The sequence below is a fragment of the Passer montanus genome, unplaced genomic scaffold, assembly GCF_014805655.1.
Source record: "Passer montanus isolate IOZ18808 unplaced genomic scaffold, ASM1480565v1 scaffold17, whole genome shotgun sequence".
Classification (NCBI taxonomy): domain Eukaryota; kingdom Metazoa; phylum Chordata; class Aves; order Passeriformes; family Passeridae; genus Passer; species Passer montanus.
The window spans coordinates 12,030,812-12,047,524 of NW_024364270.1; the positions used below are offsets into that span (position 1 = coordinate 12,030,812).

The 16,713-nt window shown below is 45.9% G+C and overlaps 1 protein-coding gene across 2 annotated transcripts in view; it reads right to left on the reverse strand.

The window, feature by feature from the left end:
• Window positions 1-2,966: 2,966 nt before the first annotated feature.
• The window catches only part of NTN4 (netrin 4), a 48,368-nt gene continuing 34,621 nt past the window's right edge, over window positions 2,967-16,713 (reverse strand). For both annotated transcript variants that reach the window (XM_039703884.1, XM_039703885.1), the window contains exons 6-10: window positions 12,402-12,618; window positions 11,625-11,737; window positions 10,390-10,458; window positions 8,547-8,717; window positions 2,967-4,610 (exon numbers count right to left, since the gene is read on the reverse strand). In XM_039703884.1, coding sequence (XP_039559818.1) covers window positions 4,474-4,610; window positions 8,547-8,717; window positions 10,390-10,458; window positions 11,625-11,737; window positions 12,402-12,618 — 707 coding nt within the window. In that variant the 3' untranslated portion in view covers window positions 2,967-4,473. The remainder of the gene's footprint in view (window positions 4,611-8,546; window positions 8,718-10,389; window positions 10,459-11,624; window positions 11,738-12,401; window positions 12,619-16,713) is intronic.

Genomic DNA, 16,713 nt, shown 5'->3' on the forward strand with positions numbered 1-16,713 from the left:
CACACACAGGCAGCACAGCCCCGAGTCCTCTCTAGCCTCTCACCATGGCAGGAGGGCACAGCACTTCTGTAGCCCAGCAGGGCTTGGTCTGGGATGAGGGGGCTCCCATCAGTAGCACTTCCTAGGGGAGGGGGCTATGCTGCTGGGGACCCGTGGCCAGCTGCTGCTGCAGGGATGGATGTGGCTGGGCCTGCAGGTGGCTTCTCTGCTGGCCCTCCTTGCACTCAGAGCCTGTACCTATGGTTAGTGTCTGTTGAGGTGATCCAGAGAAAAATGGTCTTTAACTGGATAAAAGCAGATGCTTCACTAATCACCTCCTGCTTCCTGATGAACAGGCTGGGCAGAGTTACCCATCACAAAGGCCCTGCACAGCTGGGGAGACTCACCCTGCTTCCAGGTGCTGGTGTAAGGCCACCTCTCAGGGGGGATGTGGGATGTCTCTGAGTACAGCCTCCTCCAAGAACCCAGCTTCAGGTTAGGGAAAACTAATGGACAGATCTGTGTGGCTTATTCTTTCTTCCACAGGGAGCAGAGGTGGCAGAGGTCAGTGGAGAAAGCCATAGCGGCTTAGTGCCTGTTCCTGACAATCGTTTTGGCACAGGATTTACCTTGGAGAGTGCAAGGAGGCATTGAAAACTAGCTGGAGCCAGGTGTTCCCTTCTCTGTGCCAAAGCACCTGCTGAGAGCTCATGTGCCAGAGAGTGGAGTGCTCATGTCCACCAGAAAGAGCAAAAGAGGTGTCCTGTGAGTGCCTTGGGGGAGTACAGGTTTGGGTCAGGTGTTGCTGTGCTGGAGGGGCTGTATTGCTGTGGAGAGCAAGGTCAGTGCTGTGTTGGCAGCAATTTCCAACACACCTGCCTTGCCTCCAGCCAAGCCCAGGTTACCAACACCACGCACTCCTGCAGTGCTGACAGACAACCAGGAGCACGGGACTCTGGCAGGCAGCCCCAGCCCCCACCACTGATCCCTGGCTGCTGCTTACATCTGGCCTCCTGCCTTGGAAAAAGGAAGGCTCCACCATGCTTCCTTCAGCAGCAGGGAGCTCCTTGTTCTTTAGGTGCAGGTGAGGCATAAGGACAGCATGAGGATGCTCTAGGGAGAGCTGTGGAAATTCCCATCTCTGGTTCCTGAAAATCCAGCACTCACCTCTAGACAGAAGCAGCACAATCCAGAAAGGGCAGCCTGGCCTCAGCTTTGCCTGCATCAGTGGGGCAGTTCTGGAAGAAAAGACCCTTCTGTGGTGCTGTTGCCAACTCTGATTATGACTGGGTTGGTTTTCCTGTCACTGATTTTTGTCACACAGGTGCAGGTGGTCAAGGCATTGCTACTCCTGGAATCATCAAGCAACACCTCTACTCTTCAGGTGGGCAGAGACAGACATCCTCTTCTCATACACATCACAGAGGGGAGTAAACAGATAAACCAGGCAGGCTGCTTCCATTAACTCACTGAGCTGCAAAGACATAGTGTCCAAAGAAGCTTTTCTTGCTCAGGAGGGCCTGGCTGGCCATGTGGTGATCTCATATGAAAAGAGGGACAGAAAAGGTCTAGAGGGTAAGTGCTGTGACGAATGGCTGAGGGAACTTGGATTGTTCAGCCTGGAGAGAAGGACACTCAGGGGAGACCTATCTCTCTACAATCACCTGAAAGGAGACAAGACAAGAGGACAGTCTCTCAAGCTGTGCCAGGGGAGGTTCAGGTTGGACATTAGGAAGAATTCCTTCACAGGAAGGATGGTAAACACTGTAATGGGCGGCCCAGGGAGCTGGTGGAATCACCATCCCTGGAGATGTTCAAGAAACATTTGGACATGGCACTTAGTGCCATGGTCTAGCTCATCAGGTGGTGATTGATCAAAGCCTGAATTCAATGATGTCAGAAGTCTTTTCCAACCCAACTGATTCTGTGATTCTTTGATATCCAGCTCACCCGCTTTTGGTAATGGGACACTTCTTCCAGCCACAATTTCCTGACAGAAATGGCATGGGCAGATTTGTCCCTCAGAAGTTAACCCCTTTCCTCCATGAAACCACCAGTGCCCAGCTCCAAGGCTAGGACAGGAGTCAGACAAGACGCTGTGAGCAGCACTGCTGACAAAGCCATCCTGATTTCCTACAGTGCTTGAGCAGGCTGGGACATTGGAATCACACCCTCCAGTTTTCACAAGGTCACATGAATCACCTAGCCATTGCAAAGGTATTTGTAGTGGTATTAAAATAAAATGAAGCTAAAAATGTGTCAAGCAGGTAAACACACAGTTTTAAATCCAAACAGAGCTATTGGAGGCTCTTGGTGTCTGAGTGCCTCCCCAGGGGAGCCTGTCCCTGCCCTCTCCTCCACCAGGGAGATGGGTGCTGCTGCAGTCACTGATTAACCACCCACCTGGGGAGCTGCTGCCCACACTGTGGATTATTTCTTGACCCCCTGGCCACTAATTTCTGATGCTTGACTTCACTCTGCAGTGTTTTTGTAGACCTTTTGCCACAGCACTTGTTTCCCACAGCCTTTTGTTTCCCCTTAGTAGTTTCAAATGTAGGGAACAAACCTCATTTCTGCCATCCCTGACTTGCTCCTTTTAAGTACTTGCTCTGCAGCTCAGCCTTCAAGAGTGTGTGGAGGCAAGGATCTGGCCAGCTTTGAAAATATTCAGGTACAATTCCCCTTCTTATGAGAAGAGCTCATAAACCTCCCAAAACAAGAGGTGAAATGGGATTTTTGTGAGCCATCCGTGCTACTTTGCTTTCTGCCATGCATTGCATTTTACCCCCCAATCCAGAGAGGAAAATACCCCCCATAGCAGCTTCCCCTCACCCAGTGCAATCTTTGCTTGTGCTCTTTCATTCAGGCATGGAGATCCTACTGCCATTGGCATAAACAGTAACAGGAGAAGATGTTGAAATCATATTATATTTATTACATACATGAGATACAAAAACAAATTACCAAAATAGCATCTTTTTTTTTGTGAGTCCACAGGACCTTGAAAGAAAAATACATACGTAAAGTGGATTGGTAGACTAGTGACTTTTCTGGTGTTGTATGTCTTCTTTCCCCTCACACTCATGAACAAAATACATTCTATGCAATGTGGTTTAAGGATGCTTTACAGAAAGGATATATTTTAGTGCTGAAAACTGCAGTAAACTGTGCTATATTTCATACTGGTGTTAATGAGGAAGTATAATGGCTGTATATATTGCAAACAATAACACAAAAGAAAACAAATAAAATGTTCAGTTTTAAATACTAACATAAAAATAAAATAAACTCCAGGCCCACCATGAATCGCTGGGTTGTGATATGTGAATGCAAGTCCTTTCCATTCTCTGCATCCACTCCTTTTCCTGCAGTCGGAGCTTTTCTCCTGCAGCAATTGCATTTTTATCTCAAAGTCTCTTCTCCCCACTCTGTTTGCAAAGTCTTGCTGGAGTCCTGCCCACGGGGTCCAAGTGCTGGTCTGAAGCTGGGACTTCAGTGCAAATACTCTATCTTTCAGATTGCATCCTCAGATATTCTGAGTGGCCAGTGCCAGGCTGGCCATTCCCTTTATACTGTTAATGCTGTCCAACTGCGGGGGATCCTCAGGAGTGCTTCTGATTCAGGGACTTTTTTACCATGTGCCACCTTCAAATTCTTCTTTCCCCAACACAATTAGACTTCCCGCACCGTGAAGTGGCAGGTAGTAAAGTGCTTTATACAATGAAATATTTACACTAGGGCTAGGTTCATTTTTAACACTTCAAGGACAAAAGCTCAGAGCCACTGCACTCTCTGCAGCTGGCTCTTGTCTACAGCCACGCAGTGGGTGGAGAGCTGGCCTCTGCCCTGCATCACGCCTGTGCCAAGGCAGAGGGATTCAATTCACTCCAGCAGCTCTCTCCTCAGCAGCATCAGCAGAGAATCTAGCCCTTGAAACCTTCAGCAGGACAAACAGGTTAAAAGCAAGGGGCACCCACTTCTCTTTGGTGGGTGCCATGTCCTAACCTGTAAGGAGGTGTTTCTAAAGAGTGGTTCTCCTTGCCACGCTGGTGGCAGCGCCTACCCATTGCCTTCCCCACAGCATCCTCTGGGAGCCCCTGGAAGTCACTCAGGATGCACACTAGTGGCACTGGCAGTGTTTTGCTTCTCAGCAGTAGCTCTTCTAGGGTGGCAATTTAGTCTTGGGTGATCAGTGGCTTCATGGGAGCTGCTCCAACAGTGCACTGGAGCGAGACAAGCATCCACCACCCTTCCTTTTGTTTCCCTCAACATAACAATGAGCAGGGCTCAGGGTGAGGCCCTGATAAGGAAGCTATAGGCAAGTGAAAGAACATTGGCCAGAAAGGGTTAAATTAGACAGCCTACAACTCTGAATGCCTCACTACATGTTTTGGCACTATTTTCTTACATTCCAGTTTTCATGCTAGAGGTCTGCTCTTTGTGGAGGCTGTTGCATTTTGTGCATAAAGAAATGCCCTAGGCAGTTGCACACCTCTAGTTGCAGTCTCTTTTCAAAATCTCCAAGACCTTTCTTCCGAGAGCCGACTTCCACTGATGGACAAAACTTTTCATGTTGACAATGAGTCTGCCTGTTTGCACGTCCTCGTGTCCTGCCACAAGATACTCCAAGCCTGCAAACCAGCAAAGCAGTCAGGAACTGCACAGTACCATGCTTAAGAGGCCTGTTGAGCTGCCAAGTCAGCCTGGATATCTAGTCCCATGCAAAAAAGCACTTACACAAGGAAATATTTATGTATGTTGACTCTCATATATATCCGTATATCTATAGCTCTGTCTGTATCTATGGCAAAATGACCCGTGCCAGAGAGATGCAGTACACAAAACGTGACTTTGTGAGCTTCTAAATATAAATGAAAGCTGAACTCTGGGAGCAGCACTGTAAGTTTTTACACCTCTTCTAGGAATTGCTATTACCTTCATTTGGCAGCCATCTGCCTCACTTCTCCCTGAATAAATCTGGACCTGGAAATCAGTTCAGTGAATTGAAGGAATGGAACAGTGCAGGATGGTCCAGTGCTTGGTATCTTGCTCAGGATGGCCAGTGGCCCCTTGGAGACAAAGGCATGCCGGACCCCAGTGGGAGGCAACACTAAATGTGCAGGCAGCAGTACCCTAAGAGAGCCTAAAGGAGTGGCTGTCACACTGAAAAGAACTGCTAATTTCTGCCTCTGCCAGATGTTTTAGAGACATGACAGCAGGGTCTGGTTGTCCAGAAACAGACAGGGCTGGAGTGTGTGCCCTGATGCAGGTCTTTCCTCAGGCATCCAGGTCTGCATTTGACTTTCACCCAAAAGACTGCTTGGAACCAAATAACAACTGCTAAACAAGGGGATAGAGCAAAACCTTTGGCTTGAATTAGCTAAAGAAGCACTGCCACAGATCCAAACAGCCTAAATGGGCCACAAATGGGCCATTAGTGAGGATAATAAAGGAGTATAATCCCTTTCATGGCAGGAGGAGCTCCCTGTCAGGGTAAGCATGCCCTGCACCACATTTAGGGTACAGCCAGCATTAGACCCCTCCTGTACCCACTCCTTGCACCAGTTTGGGGAGCACAATGCACTGGTGCAAACCAGGCATGGGAGATGGACCTTCCCCGGTGCTCTCAGCCATCCCACTCCATCCTGGCAGCAGCTTGTGTTGTCTTGGGTTTTCATTTTGCAGTCCAGAATAAAAGAAGGGTGCCTCCCAAGCTAAAGGTCAAGCAATACAGTTTGCTTTCTGCTGTATCTGAGTTTTTGGACACACATATTCTCTCTTCTGCCATTAATGAGGATTATAAGGAGTATAATCCCTTTCATGGCAGGAGGAGCTCCCTGTCAGGGTAAGCATGCCCTGCACCACATTTAGGGTACAGCCAGCATTAGACCCCTCCTGTACCCACTCCTTCTTGCACCAGTTTGGGGAGCACAATGCACTGGTGCAAACCAGGCATGGGAGATGGACCTTCCCCGGTGCTCTCAGCCATCCCACTCCATCCTGGCAGCAGCTTGTGTTGTCTTGGGTTTTCATTTTGCAGTCCAGAATAAAAGAAGGGTGCCTCCCAAGCTAAAGGTCAAGCAATACAGTTTGCTTTCTGCTGTATCTGAGTTTTTGGACACACATATTCTCTCTTCTGCCAAGGAAACACAGGATAGGTGTATGGCAGCATTGCCCTTCAAAAGACATTAATTTTGGCCAAGTCAATCTTGACGTTAAAAATATCACTTGTCAAGGATTCCTGGATTTATTTCCCTTGAGAGAGAAATGTATCACACACACTCAGAGAGCAAGCAAATATTGCTGTGGTTGTTGACTGTGTAGGGCTTTCTAGATTTTCAACCTGATGCTACAGAACCGTAAAACTAAAATGAGTCAAATGACTGAGATGCCACAAGCCAGGACTTGAGGCTGTGCAGTTTCCCCGGCAGGCTGCTCTCTGCCTCTGACTGTGCTTGGCAGAGCCATGGAAGGGATGGGCTCCTGTTACCTTGCAAACAGGTGATACCTTTAAATCTTTCAGCTCAGTGTCCCCCAGAAGCACAATCTGCCTCTCTGTATGTGTGTGAAGCAGAAGGCGTGCAAGGGTGGTGAAAGGGTTCCCCTTGTATGAACTTGAGCAAGTTTTTCATTTGAAAATAGCCCGCAGACAACTGATAAATATTTGCAGTTTTTTTTGCCTTGTCAGAACCTTTAAGAGCCTACTCTCCTTTTGGTATCCCTTTACTTCTATAAAATAGTATAAAAACACATCTGTCTTGCTTTTACGTTTATCTTTGATCTCCTCTATGTTTTTGAAGATGTGATTTCCATTATAGCTGTATGTCAGAAAATTGTTTTATGTCAGCTTGACTTTTCATCCAGCTGGTTTTGGTTTATGCACCTGTAGGCCATAAGCTCTTACTTATAGATAGAGATAGATAGAGAGTTGAATCTGCTAATATTGTATTGCAAGCCACTCAGAAATGAATGTTGTAGCTAAAGAAAATAATGAATTTTAAAAAAATGTTAGAGAGAAAAGGATCTGGGATCTTTTTTTCCCTCTTTGACATAATTGAATCTTAAAGATTCACTCAACAGATGTTTTCAAGTTTCCTATTAGCAACAAACTTCTTTTCAACATGAAGACTGGGACTAATTTATACTCATGGGACCAGCAGCTGCATTTCAAAACAATACCAAGCTTTGCAGTGTAAATCATGAGAGCTGGCAAGGAAGTAACAAGGGATTAACACCTGATGTGTCAGACACCTGGACTGTCATGAAAGACAGTCGCATCTCCACCTTTCTGCTGTTGACTAAGAGGCCTCCACTGATTCTGTGATTAATGCTGTCTTTTCATCTGTTGGGGAAAATCAGTGAAGCTCCTCTGAGGTTAGTCGAGTGGCAAAGCTGGGTGTCAGGTGGGGGCTGCCCTGCAGGCTCAGTTTTGGACAGCTTCCATTGCATTCCTTCAGGCTCATATTGAGGCAGCTGCATCTGGGCTGTCTTGCTTGAGTTTTCATTGCATATGGTGTGTTTACACCAGCTATGGCTATTTCATTAGTGATTTACGGTGTTCCAGCAATATCCAAAGTCTTACTGCACTTAAACAGTAGGGCCCTACCTAATGCTGCTGATTCATCTGACCTTTGGGCCTGACAAGACTTCCTAGCTACAGCTGAGCTATCACAGCAGCTTGCCTTCAAAACCAGACAGTCACTCCTGAGGACATGAAAGAGGGCTGCTATTCACACCTCATCAGTGAATAACCTTTGTGCACAGCCCAGCCCCACAGACAGCCCCGTACCCCCTAGCTCCTAGTGCTGCACATGAAAGGGATGTCTCAGCACCCGCGCCAATGCTTCCATTGCCAACTTCCCAGTGGTGTACACACCTCATGGAAAGAAAGCCGTTAATTTGAATTAGTTGGTAACTGCTCATTTATCTTGGAGTTGTAAAGAGAGGTGTGTCAGATAGAGTTTAGTTTTGCTCTGTGGAAGAAACCCCTGAACCTGCATGTCCTTGTCCATAGTGGAGACTGCATACACTGTTTAGCCACTGTTGCTTATACTCCATTTCAGTGAAAGATGGGAAAAAACTGTGGAGCTCTCCCCTCACTGCATAAGAAAATTTCTTCCAAATCTTGTTGATCTAAGTTTGTGTTACTTTCAAAGAGAAATCTGTCCTTGAGTTTAGATTAGAACTTCAGTGCAGTATCCCAACTCAAATTAGATTTACATATGTTTTTATGGATTCAAATTAGCTTTAGCTTTGAAAGATGCATCATGCTGTTGTGGTGTGATGTGCACCTCCCTTCCTCTGGGAGCAGATACTGGTAAAACTGAAAGCCTGTTACTATGCTATGCAAAGAGAACTGTGTGTTTCAAAGCCTATAGGATGAAGTTTTTCTCTACGAAATTTCAATTTGATGGAGATTGCTGTTGGAATCCAAGTGATGTAACAGACAATAATTTTTAATCAGCACTGGGCTGCAATCCCAGCTCATTGGTATGAGGGGACAGAGGGGCAGGAATGAAATCTGTGTATATGTGGTGGGGATGTACTGTTAAGGGAGTCAAACTTACCAGGATTGAGGATGGGACAAGTGCAGCCTCTGTTAGTCCAGGATTCTGGGTAGAGTGTCCTCTTGCCCCGGAGGATCTTCAGCTTTGTAGACTTCAAGACTTTCTTGATCTTCACACTGACTTCTGCATGGGAGCCTTTGTCATGAGCTGACAAAATCTTTGTCTTGATCACTGGGAACACAGGAATTCAAAACCAGGAATATACAAACTATTTGCAGGGCTCTTTTTTTCTTTTTTCTTGGTCTAGTGCTGGTATCTGGGTGAAACAGTGAGGACAACTGCTTTGTTACAGTGGAGTTAGCCCAGTGCTCCTTGCTGGGGAGCCCAGGATCAGAGCAGCTACTGCGAAGCACGTACATCCCCACACCCATGGGCAGAAATTCTGCCAGTTGTTTTGGCCATGGCCCCTGGAACTGCCCTGAGAGTGTGAGGTCCCATTTTTCCCCAGAGTTCAGCAGACCCTTTCTGTTCCTCACCTCTTTTGGAAATCATTTGGATTTAGGGATGGACCTGGAGACTTTGCTGGCTTTAGCCTCATCCCACCCTGGTGCCAGTCCTGCTGCTTTGCAGAGCTGCCAAATCCAAATTCAGTGGAGGAGAGCAAGACATTGGTGGGGACTGGGGCAAATCAGGGAGTATTTTGAGCTCACTCATACCCACATTTCCACCAGCTGGCATGCCACTGCTGAGCCCCTGTGAGGTGGAGGCTCAGGGCTCAGCTCCTCCACCCGACCTGTACTGGTAGGCATCCCCATATTGGAGGTGTTTTATTCAGCACTCACGCTGGGAAGCTCAGGGCAGCCTCTCACAGTGTGATCTCCTGGAGCTCATGATGAGCCCCTTAATCCATCTCTCTCTCTAGTTTAGCTGACACCTTCACATGTTGACTGATGAAAGTGGGGGAAGCCTGAGTGCACTTTAGATAAGATTTATGAACTTGAAGGTTTTGTGACATTCTTTTTTTAAATCAGTTTCTTATCTTTTGCAAAATTAAACACAGTTATTATCGTGACTGGGAAGCAAAACAGAGCAGAATCAAATTTTTTCCTAATATCACTAATCCAGGGCTACATTTCAACAACTGGCAACCCCTTGAACTCCACTTTGTGGGTTGCTCTGTAGCCTGCAGAGGTATGGGCTAGCTCTCTGTGCATTTTCAACTTCAGGGTGAGATGAAACAGGTGCAAGAGACCCCTGCAAGAGATTCCTTGTGGAGGAAAGGGAGTGCTGCACAGAGCATTCCTTGCTCTGCCACAGTATGAAGGAGGCAGTTCATTGGCACACACCAGAGAGGTCTTGGGAAACAAAGTGCTTCTTCTCATTCATTTAAATCTAAGAGACACATAGACAATATACATCATCCCCTTGCAACAGCTGAACTTTGTTGACAGTGGGAATTCCCAGTAGCTACTGGAATTGTTTTATCCGTGGAGGGGAGATCACAGTCCCTCCTTACACTCAGTATCATTCAGATACAGCCATTTCTAGACTCTGATTAGGGCATCTTGTCTACAGACAGTGTTTCAGTGACCCATTTTGGGTAAGAGTTGTTTATAGTCTGTCTTGGACCTAGACAACCTCCCAGGGACCTTTCCAGCTCCCGTCCTCCCATGATTTTTGTAAGGATGTTTTGATAGTAAGAGAGGTGAGTAACAGAACAAGATTCACCCACCTTGACTTGGAAACACGATACCTGTACATTTTGGCTGAACTTCTGCCTTTAGCCTAAGTATCCTGTGGGTTTGCCAGGATGGGGCAACTCTCATGGAACTCTCATGCTTTATGTACACTTTTGCACTGCCTTGCAGCATCTCCCTTTACAGCTCCCTCACCCACAACTCACCATAGGTGTACTTCATCCCGCAGAAGACCTTGGGATTCCCTAAAACTTGCTCTTTACATTCGCATTTACCTGGGGAAAAAGAAGGGAGCAAATGGCTGTGATTTGTGCTTCAAAGACAGAAGCATCTGCAGGCAGAGCCCAGGAACTGCCAGAGGTTTTTCAAGTGAGGCCCACAAGCCTCATGCAAAAAAAGAAAAAAATTTGCAACTGTTTTCAGATGGAGAGTGAATACAGACTCTTAGTCCAAGGGCAATTACTCCTTGTTTACAATTAGAAGAGAAGGAAAACAAAGGCCTTATTATTTTGCCTTGGGATGCAAATAACATGCGTATCTTTCCCTGTGGTATTTTCCACACCGTAATGTACCAGACAAAATTTTAAAAGGAAATGTTGCAGAGGTTAAGGCAGATTAATGACTTCCGTGGTCTTAGAACAAAGAATAACATGATATACTTATTTACGTTTAAAATGAAGTCGCCTAGACAAATGATGGAGCTTTCCCCTCAATTAACTCAATTATTGTATCTTCGAGATGTTATCAAGGCCCTCTCTGAAAATGAAGGAAATGACGCTTGCCTGCTTGCATGCAGCAGCTGCAAGGGAGGAGAGCTTGATGCTGCCCCACGGGGCCAGCCTGCCTTGCACCAACCTTCAGGCAGCACCCACCTCCCCAGGCTGGGAACACTGGAGGGAAATAACTTCTCCAGCTGCATGCTAGACCATCTCAAATCACATCATAAGCAGCAAGCAATGCCAAAATTGTTGTGGGTATCGGGGAAATAAATTCTGAGTTAGAAATCCCCTAAGTGCCTGCCAGTGAAGTGGCAAACCCCACCCTTTAAATAAAGTTGCTGGTTTGTTGAGTTTGAGGGAATATAAAGATACTTTTAAAACATGATGGTCAAGTAAAACATGAGGGCACTTAGCCTTGAAATTCAGAGCTGGGATGGCAAATTCTTGCCTCACAACAGCTAAATTCTGAGTACAGGCATTCAGCAGGGAGCATCTGTCTAATGGGTTTGCACATCCTTGCATTGATGGGATGAGCCATAAGGCTCCTCTGGCTCTTGGAGGGGAAGGAGGTGCCCACAAGGAAATTCCTCCACATGTTAGTGGGGGAATGTCCATTCCCCCCTGCAACTGCCAGGGTGTTAGCTACAAGTCAGTGCAGGTCTGCAGTGGCTGCTGGTGGGAGGGATTGGGCAGGTGGAACTCATGAAAAGCCGCAGTCCTACCAGAGTGCCGGAGTGCTGAGAAGCCCTGCTCATCCTCCCAGCCCCAGGTGGGCTCGCTCTCGTTGAGCACTGCCTGGAAAGGAGGTGCTTCATTGTGCCAGGAAACATCTGAGCTGTTGAAGGGAAAGGGAGATGGTCAACCTTCCAGGAGCCAGTGGAAAGCAGGGCCACTAGCAGCCCATCCTCCAGACACAACGTGACTGTGTGTCTTCATCATGGTAAATGCAAGAGGCAGTTTTGGAAGGTGAACAGGTTGAGCGTTGTCAGAGAGGATCATGGATCCATTTTGGGTTTAAAATACATTGTAGGGATTTATATACCGTAAATATCTTCAGTCTGGTAAAAGAAAGCTACATGTCAGATTTGGAGAGTGGGGTATTATTAAAATGTGCTGTTTTCTAAAAGTCAGAGCTTGACTCCAAGCCACAGTCAACATAAGCTGAGTTACAACAGCAAAATTAAGCCTTCGGTGTCACTCAGATATCCCTGAGGCTCACATTTTACTTGCGGAGAGGAAACAATTGTGAAGGTTATGGAAAACACCCAATACATTAACACCAGCACTGAGAGCAAAAATTCCAACATCACTGGAGCCCTGCCATGGTGCGCCAGGTACCCAAGGGAACCACAACCTCAGCTCCCACTCCATCCCCGCTTCTTGGCCATACCAAACCCGTACCAAACCCCAGGTGTTTGACATAATGGATACTTTTCAGCCTGCTTGCCATGTGCACATAGAGCTGAGATCGCAGAGGTTTGGTGAGCCCCCCAGCTCACCTGCTGCTGAGGCAGTCCCCGGTGAGGGGGTCGCAGCTGCGGGCGCAGTCGCAGGGCCGGCAGCCGTAGGCCCCGAAGCCCCAGTAGCCAGGCAGGCAGTGGTCACAGCGGGGCCCGGCCACGCCGGGCTTGCAGGGACAGTCCCCGGTGCTGGGGTCACAGAAGGTGCGGGGGCCCAGGGGGAGCACGGCCGATCCCACGGGGTGGCAGGAGCAAGCTGCAGGGGAGGGACACCGTGAGGGACAGAGCATCTGTGAGTGCACAACCTCTGCGTCACAAAGGTGCAGGAGATGCCTGCAAAACCACCTCTCTGCCGAGGGACACTCCGGCCTTTTTTATCCCTCACCCCTACAAATCTGAGCAGAGACTCCCTTTGGAATGTGTAGAATTTTACATTTTGTGAGCTAGTTTTTAATTAGTTAACCTACCCTGGTGTCGTGTTATGCTTTGCCAAACAGGCCTTTATTATTTTCCTTGCAGCATCTGGATTCTAACCCGGCCGAGTAGCCGGGGATGTGCCTGCCTCGCTGTGATGTTTAAGCAGCTGCGGGTGCTTCATTGCAAAAATGAATCAGAGCATAATTGCTTTTTAAAATAATAACAACTGTCTTGCATTCAGGAGGTTAAAAAACCCCTCAGAACAGTAATTTTAATTAAAGTGAAGGCTGAGCAAAAAGTACCCCTCTGTCTCTGTCTGATTTTTCAAACCATCAATTAAAAACATTAGGAAAAAAGAATGAGGAAACTGACAGCTCAGAGACAGGCTTTTGCATATTGCAGAGTGCACATCAGAAATGCCAGCTGCTCACTTTTCTCCCTCACAGCCCCTTGCATCAGAACAATGCACTAGAACTGTGCTGGGACATACTGTGTTCTCAGAAAAGATGCCCTAAAACAGGTGGTGTGAAGTTTTCCTTACCTACTCCTTAGTTTTTTTTTTTTTTACATAAACATAATTTACATCTGTTACAAGGCTATTCCCCCCCCCCAAGATGTTAATGTTTTCAAGGAACAGAAATACAGTTATCAAAAGCATGAGCCAAACCTCTGACCATGTGGCCAGGTCAGCAGGTGATGCTGTGGCCTGCAGGACCAGTAACTGTGTGACCTGTGCTCTTCTTGCCTCAGGGTTTGGTTCTCTGACCAGGACATGGTATAGTAAGCCCTAGACATTATAACAAAAAATTCCCTGCTGAAACGCCTTTGCCCAAAGCATCATTTACATAAAGTTGAGTTTCCTGAGAAAATTATACCTGTAGGGAATATTTTTACTAAATTCTAATACCAATCTTTCTATTTTGCAGCTCTGAAGGCAATAGAGCAGGAAATCCATTACAGGCAACATATTTCTTTCTCTTAAAATACTTATTGCTGCACACATACATTTAATTTTGCTCTGACAACATTTTTGTGGTTTCAGGAATCTGACATACCTGGAGTATAGTTTCAAAATATTAAAAGATAGATTAATATTGGCAGTTAACTTAGAGGCGACTATGATTCCAACATCTTTGCCAAAGTAATCCCCAAATTTTCCCCACCCTTTCCACTTGCAAACAAATATAATTATATAAAATTAAAAGATTAGAAAGGCTCTCCACAAACTGCGTAAGTAGCTGCAGGCAGTGAACTCTGGTACCTTTAATAGCATAGTTTTCAACAGCGTGCACTGCGACTTGCATACCTTTCTCCTGAAGTCTGTGAAGTGTTTTACACCTGATACATACAGCCAAATGCTCTATTTCCCTACTAGGTGAGGAGGGTATTTCTGGCATTCCTCAGGCCCTCCAGGGAAAATATTAGGCACTTAAGGCTCTTCTATTCTCCTCCAGTTATTGAGATAAACCCACTGCTCAGCCAGGGATTTTGTCCTGTTTTGGTCAGGTTTCAGCTGAATTTTACATACAACCCTATTGGGGTTGGAGCTTTTATGTTTTAGACAATTCTTTTACACACTTTTTTTTCCCCCTAATATATAATATAACATCAGTGGCAACACTATGGTGAAGCAAGAATATGAAATTTACAAAAGCTGTTATGAAAAAGAGCAGCAAACTCGTAGGTAATTAAAAAGACAACTAAAAATGAGAATGTAGTTGGCTATACTTTTTAATAAAAACCACAAAGAGATGTGTGTGAAGGCTGGTAATTTCTAACAGGCCTCCATATCCAATTCCATGGATCCCATCCTGCCTGTCTGCCCCTCAATGAGCCAAGGTGTCAATCCTCTTTCCAATGGTGGCTGGAAAATTGAAGGTTTTTGCTCTTGGATTGTGGGTAAAGGCCCAAGATGACACTAAAGGGCATTAATCTGAATGGTTTGTGTGGCAAATTTCCAACACAGTAAATGTTTGTGATGGGCTGCAGTGGGAACTTACTGAGCAATGCAGACATAAAGTGAAGCCCATCGCTGTGCACCAAGCACAGAAATGAGGCTCTAGAGCTCAGATGTGAGCGTGTTATACCACATTTGAAAGAAATGCATGGGAAAAGGATGGAATGCTTCCATACTATGGAAAAGGCAGGAAGAAAAAGATTGCAGGACTAGTTTTACAATGTTTGAAAGCTGGAGCTATTGGTAGCTCATGGGCAGCTGTGCTGTGTTGGTTTTAGATCCCATTTTCCTCTTTCCACATCATCTGCACCTCACTGTAGAACAGGTAGTAGGAGTCCCACATCTAGGAAGGTGAGAGGAGCAGCTGAGCAGCAGAGAAAATAGCCACAGACAGTGTTGGATGGCATTCCATTGTGGATACACAGGTGCAGAGTGTAAGACTCAGTGTGAGGCTTCTGCACAGCGCCTGTCTCACGTGCTGTGGCCATTTCACCAGTGAGGCTGGGAGTCTCCACAAGCCAGGGAGCTCCTGTGAGAGAAGGAATGGCTGGGCCCTATTCTTGGATCAGGAGAAACCTACCACAAGCTTGATCATTTTGCTTTCTTTTTGATTTGTAAGCAGCATTGCTAAAAATGCCAATTTACCAGCCAGTACTACATAGCAGTATTCTGCATGTGACTTCCATGCACACACAAATTAACAGCTGCTTGTCCTGGCATTGCATGTGCTGACTGGGATGGAAAATCAGTGAGTGGGATGCCAGAACTGGATTTCCCTGTGCTGGACTAGTGATACTGTTGTGGTTTCCTCGGCTACCAGCTAACCTTTGGAAATGACAAATATTTACCCTCAAAAGCCTACAGCTGAAAAGCAAAATAAACTTGGCAATTATAAAACTCAATTTTATTGTCTGCAATTGTACTGTAACTGAGGCTTAAAACCTCATGAGGATGGAAAGAAAAGAACTCATAGGTATGACAGAGGGAAAGAGTCATCAGATTGGTGTTTTAAACATCAGAATGTTTCATTTTATCAGGTACACTCCTACTCCTGAGCAAATATTATATGCACTCTTTACCTACAAGAATCTTTAAAGTATCCTTAAAGATTATGGCTTAACAACTCCTTTATTTACTTTGACCTAGGTATTTTTAAATTTTCAATGGTTGAACAATAATGGTGTCTTGATCCAGAAACAAGCAGGCAGTGCCATGGCCTTCCCACGAAAGAATAATAGGGCTCCACGCACATCCCTTGTTATTGCAGACCATGGCATGGTGCTTGGAAATGTTCCAGGCATAGGCTGTAATTGATCTTATATAATTCAATTTAACAGTCATTAGTCATTTTCTACAGCCCTGCAGCTGCCATCTCCCCTGTGAGATGCTGAGTCCCTGGGTGCAGGGAGCATTCCTGGCAGCAGGAGACCAGAAGGGAAGAGGTGAAGGGGTCTTAGGGAGGAGTGCATTTGTGAAAGTTTGAAAAGCCCAGAGAGAAATCATCTGGGAGTTTGTAGTAACAGAGTCTCTGAAAAGAAAGCATTCAGATAATCCCTATATTTGTGGGATTCAGTTTGTGCTAGGAAAAGTTGTCTTCCTCAGATACTTGAGGGAGTATCATGCTCTGCAATTCATAAATGCAGAAAAAGGAAGAGTGATGAAGTAGATGTGCTTATGCAGAAGGTAAATAAATGTAAACTTTTTCTCACTATACTCAGGAGTATCTTTCAGTTGTTAAATATATGTTATCTTTGGCTTTTAAATACCGGAGTTCATGAATGTCTAGTGGTCCATAAAACTGAGTTGCTGCTTTAAAGAGTAATGGAGGCACATTTTTTTAATGTGGAAAGTGGAATTCCAATGGGCCAGGGATTCAGAGTTGAATGCAGAAAGCCAAGAGAACCAAGCACTTGCATATGTTAACAAAAATACTTACTAATCATCTAATATCCACAACTTCCTCTGGCTCATAAAGGT